Source organism: Vicia villosa, linkage group LG2 (assembly GCF_029867415.1).
Source record: "Vicia villosa cultivar HV-30 ecotype Madison, WI linkage group LG2, Vvil1.0, whole genome shotgun sequence".
In the NCBI taxonomy this organism is placed as follows: Eukaryota; Viridiplantae; Streptophyta; class Magnoliopsida; order Fabales; family Fabaceae; genus Vicia; species Vicia villosa.
The window spans coordinates 166635724-166641486 of NC_081181.1; the positions used below are offsets into that span (position 1 = coordinate 166635724).

General features: G+C 35.7%; 1 protein-coding gene across 1 annotated transcript; it reads left to right on the forward strand.

Moving 5' to 3' along the window:
- The first annotated feature begins 271 nt into the window (after positions 1 to 271).
- LOC131652856 (RNA-binding KH domain-containing protein RCF3) lies at positions 272 to 4760 on the forward strand. The gene is made up of 8 exons (XM_058922836.1): positions 272 to 418; positions 676 to 1300; positions 1933 to 2358; positions 2570 to 2827; positions 2941 to 3207; positions 3329 to 3393; positions 4158 to 4227; positions 4394 to 4760. Exons 2-7 carry the CDS (start codon positions 719 to 721, stop codon positions 4204 to 4206), a joined length of 1647 nt encoding a protein of 548 aa, XP_058778819.1. The 5' UTR covers positions 272 to 418; positions 676 to 718; the 3' UTR covers positions 4207 to 4227; positions 4394 to 4760.
- Positions 4761 to 5763: the final 1003 nt, after the last annotated feature.

Below are 5763 nucleotides of genomic sequence, written 5' to 3' on the forward strand. Positions count from 1 at the left end.
ATCATCTATGTAAATCTTTTAAGAGAAAATTCACCTTTTTAAATTCATTAAATAATCAATGTATTTCGTATATATATTGACTAAATACATTAATTATTCAATAAATTAAAAAAAATGAATTGTGTCTTATATAAAGAAATAAAGTTTGTATGATAAAAAATTAATTAGCAAAATATTTTTTTATGAGAATACAATCAAATTAATATCTTAATAAATATTTAGATATTAATTTCTTATTTATAATTGTAAATATTTTCGATTTGATATTTTTTTGGAAATCATATCTTTGATTCTTTGCTATCGTCATTGATATAAGGATCCACTTGTAGAAAAGAAAACCCTAAATTGCGACATTGCAACGATTCCTTTTTCTCTTCAATCGACGACTTTGTCTTCTTCCTTCAACCCTCTCTATACTGTAAGCATATTCTCAGATCTCATCTTTTTCATTCTCTGATTTTCTACTTGATTCATCATCGTAATGTGTTGTTTGTTTTGAAACCCTAATTCTCAAAACGTCGAATTCGGAATGTGAAAAAATCTAATCTTTTTATGATTTATTTTGAAGGTTATTTGGTTTATAAAATGGGTTTATATAAGTTTTTTTATGTTTTTAATCTGTTTAGTTTTTTTTTTTTTTGACTTTTGGGTGTTGTTAATTGTGAACCTTTGCAGAGTGTGAATTTGATTTAGAAGGTGATAGTAAGAATTTTCTGTGATGGGTGGTCAAAGAGAAAGAAGTAATTATGGTAAGCGACCTCGATCGCAATCTGATTATGAAGGCGGTGGAAATAAAAGGAGGAATGGAGGTGATGATAGGGATCAGTTTGTGATTGATAAAGAAGATACTGTTTTTCGATATTTGTGCGTTGGGAGGAAGATTGGGAGTATCATTGGTAGAGGAGGTGAGATTGTTAAGCAATTGAGGGTAGAAACTAGGGCTAAGATTAGGATTGGCGAGACTGTGCCGGGGTGTGACGAGCGTGTTGTTACTGTTTATAGTTCGAGTGGCGAGACGAATGCTCTTGATGATGGTGGTAAGAATGTGTCGCCTGCTGAAGATGCTTTGTTTAAGATTCATGATAGAGTGGTTGCTGAGGATTTACACAGTGATCAGGAGGAAGAAGGCGGTCCTCAAGTGACTGCTAGGCTGTTAGTGCCGGCTGATCAGATAGGATGTGTTCTTGGAAAAGGCGGGCAGATTGTTCAGACCATGCGCACTGAAACTGGGGCTCAGATTCGTATACTTAAGGATGACCATGTGCCTCTATGTGCCTTGCGTTCTGATGAGCTTGTTCAGGTTAATTTTATTCAAATTACAATATACTTATAGTTCTTTTCAGTTATTAATTTTCTTTCCATGAATATAAGTTCTATTTCAAATTACTATAGATACATTTTTTTTCAAACCCATCCATAGTAAATAAATGTCTTGGAGGATGAGAAGTCATAGCCAAACACATTCATATACATAAAGTTTATTTTAGGATCATTCATACACATAATGGACAGGCAAAATACACTACCTATTTTTCTTAATCTATATGAGAATTGAAAAACAGGCTCACTATTAGGGACGGAGGGAAAGAAGAGGGAGTCTTTGCCATCTAGATGATTTGATTTTTTCAGCATTCGTATGCAACTATGCACCCTGCTTTATTAGTTGTTTAAAAAATTGAAATTTTGAGTTTTATGTTGGTTACTTTTTTATTTCATGTTTATGCAGCTTTTATTTATATTTCAACTGCATCGCAGCTTCCAATATTTACCTGCTATGCTGTTCCCTATTTCTTCTCATATCGGCCGCGCTATTTCTCATATTGGATTTCTGGCGATCTGTAATTTTCTGCGATCTGCTATTAGTAACACTGTTACTGTTATATCTGAGTCGAAAAGTTATCATATGCTTAATTTTTGGTTTTAAAATTTCAGATTTCCGGGGATGCTGCAGTTGTGAAAAAGGCTTTGCATCAAATTGCATCTCGACTTCACCTTAACCCTTCTCGAACTCAGCATCTGCTTGCTTCTTCTGTTCCTGGCGGATATCAAAGTGGTGGTTCACTCTTGGGTCCAACTGCAGGACCTCCGATTGTGGGGATCGCTCCTCTTGCTGGTTCCTATGGGGGATATAAAGGTGACTCTGGTGACTGGCCGCGGTCTATGTACTCGGCTCCCAGGGATGAAATTTCACCCATGGAGTTTACTATTCGATTGGTTTGTCCAACTGGAAACCTTGGGGGTGTAATAGGGAAAGGTGGTGCCATAATAAATCAAATTAGGCAGGAATCTGGTGCAACAATCAAAGTTGATAGTTCTGCCAAAGGAGATGAATGCTTAATAACCATTGCAACAAAAGAGGTGAACTATTAATCACCAGTGGGTCATTTTTCTATTTCATTCTATAAAATTGTGGTAATGTTTGTACTGGATGGATTTGTGAGGTTTCATAAAATATGCTAATTACGATATCAATTAAAGGGAAATATTATTTCCTAGCTTGCGATCTTTGTTTTTCTCTTAAAAAATTTATTTATGTTATATTAATATTTTCTGAGTTATGCTAATGCAGTTCTTTGAAGAAAATTTCTCTCCAACAATAGAAGCAGCCGTGCGTTTGCAGCCTCGATGCAGCGAAAAAAATGAAAGAGATTCTGGAATCATCTCTTTCACTACCCGTCTGCTGGTTTCATCATCAAGAATTGGTTGCCTTATTGGTAAAGGAGGATCTATTATAACTGAGATGAGGAGGCTTACAAAATCCAACATTCGCATACTGTCAAAGGAAAATCTTCCTAAAATTGCTTCCGGAGATGATGAAATGGTGCAGGTAAGGGTAGTCCTTTCTCACTTTGTCTGGTAACGTTGCCTTCTTTGTGTGATAATAGTACTAACATTTTGTCCTTTAATGCTGGCTTTGCTCGTGTCTGCTTTCTTGATTAGATTTCTGGAGACCTTGATGTTGCCAAAGATGCTCTTGTTCATGTTCTTACACGATTGAGAGCAAACCTTTTTGATAGAGAGGGTGCTGTCTCTGGATTCCTTCCAGTTCTACCATATATTCCTGCTCCAGCAGACTCCTCAGACGGTCTTGGCTATGACAGTAGGGATGGAAGAAGACATGGACGCGGGCATTCATATTCAAGTGGCTATGGAGGATCAAATGATTTAGGAGCTGGCGACACTTATGGAAGCTATGGTGGTTCACAGGTACTTCTATATAACCATGTGATTTTAGGAGAACATTTGCATGTAGCCGAGTTCTTCAAGAGTTCAAGTTAATCCATTGTTTCTCATCTGATGTTTGTAATATTGTTATGTTCATCTGTAGCTTCCTGGAAGCAGTGCTTATGGGGACTATGAAAGTTATTCTTTGGGACGTGATAGTACTGTTTGGTAACCAATCTTCCTCCAGCTAACATTTTTTTTCACGTTCTCCATTTGTTCTCCATATTTTCCTTCCTATGAACATTCGTTGTTGATGAATGATATATCTGCTTTGTGGATGAACCAAACAAAATGATAACTACTAATATAAACCTTAGATATTTGCTTTGATATTTTTTTAAGGACCAAAAGGTTTGGTTTGGTGCTACTATTAACTCTGTTCGAAACATGTTATTAGTTACTTCCCAAAGATTTGATTTGTAGTATCATTTATGGATGCATTTATATTGCGAAAATTCAGTTTTAAAGATTTCTTGTTTTCTTGTGTTTGATTCCATATATTGTATGATCTATTATTATTTGGTACCCATAAAAGGCGGAAAACATTTTCAACTTTAAATATCCTCTTGAAAAAAACCTTTAGGTTGAACTGCATCATGGAAAGTTAAGGGACTGTTTGGTTTGTACAATGCTTATTTGTTTTTACTATAATACAAAAATTCACCTTGCTTTTTATTTTCTGCAATTTTTTTTATAGAAAAGTAAACAAAATTTTCACTGTTTTCTATATAAATATATGAAATCTGAAAATAATGCAAGAACGAAATGCCATTTTTCCATAATTACAAATGAAAATAGGAAATGTTTTCTTATGCCAAGCCAAGCATGCCCTGATTTCCATAATCAAGTTATGTTACATTCCAAATTTCTGTAATCTTCCCTGTCTGTGTGAAGAGACTACTCTTATATTTTAAGTGTTCTTTTATTTCCAGGTTGCCCAGTCAGAGCAGTGTTTCTAGGAGGAGAAACCATGCTTACTAAAAGTCGATGGGTCTCCCACAGGTAGATCACTATTTCCATTAACTTATTATTGTTTAGCAACTTCCTATATACATAGGTCATTCATATTATTATATTAGAGACTGATATCTTAACCTAACCAGTGTCCCGTTTAGAATTCTGATGCTCTTGTCTTACCTTTGTTCCCTTTCCCTTACCATCCAAACAGCCGAGATGTGTGAAGCCCGCAGCCTGCCTACTGCCTAAACCAGAAGACCAGATGAACCAGGATTTGACAAATTTATGGCCTACCTTGATGCATCTACTTAGAGGACCAAACTTACGTGGAGCCTATTAAAACCGCCATGTCCATTTTACCTTAATTCCCAAGCTTGATAACTTATGCTCCCAAGAACTTATATAGTTTGGCTTGCCTTTGTTTGTTTATTTTCTTTATTTGTTCTTGTTCCTTTGACTTTGGAACTAAAAAAACACTACATAGCTATGATTTCCAGTTGTATACTTTTATTGCTGAGTGTGTTGACTATTTTCCACATTTCACCGCCCAATCCAATGAAGTACGATTTTTCTGGTTATTGAATTTGTGTGACAAATTATGCTAACAAGGCCTAAAACATCCAATTTTGCCAATCCAATGAAGTATGATTTTTCTGGTTATTTGAATTTGTGTGACAAATTATGCTAACTAGGCCTAAAACAACCAATTTTGGTTGAGTTTTGGAGTCTTCTGTATTGCAGGGTGCCAGTATTTGCTTACGATAGATCGTTGTAACCAGGTAAAGTTATATGCATTACTAACGTGTGTTGTTTTGAGTACTTCACATGACTTCTTTTGGGGAAGATAGTGTTTTGAAAGATATGCATGAATCAAGGGTGGCATAAGGGCATGCTTGCCCCGCAAAAAAGTGAAAAAAGAGGTAGGCATAGTTAAGGGTGCAGGCCTAAAACCTTGACCTGTCCTGTAAAAAAGAGGGCAGGCGGGCTGCGGACACGACACGTTTTAAGCTTAAAATTGCAATAATTTATGTTAATGCTCGCGTCCGCAAAAGCCTGCTGAAAACGGGGCGGGACGGACTTATTAGAGGGTGCGGTCTAAAGTCTTGGCCCGTCTCATCAATTATGGACGTGCATGGTTTTTTTGTGGTTTATTAGCATTAGGCATTGAGCTGCATTGGATAATTTTTCATTTTCATTTTTCTGATTGCTTGGTGGTGGTGGTATCAATTTATCTGAGCACGGTCATTTGAAATATTGAGCATGTGCAATGGAGTATGTGTTTATCTTGTAATACTTATCCTCGAGTATTTTATATCTGGGAAGTTTTAATTTTTTTTTGGAGGATTTTGGTGTCTTTGACTTCTCCAGGTAGTTGGATAATGTAAACATACCACTTTGATGATTCCTGGGGATATTGTAGCTAGTCTTGTAGGTTGTCTATATTATTTTGATATATATATTTTTTTTACTGATTTGTAATTTTGAGCTGAATACAACTTGATTTATCATTTTGGTCCCAGTATTGTTATTATGAGCTATATGTTGCATCGATCGACTCAATATTTCACTGTATTTGCATTC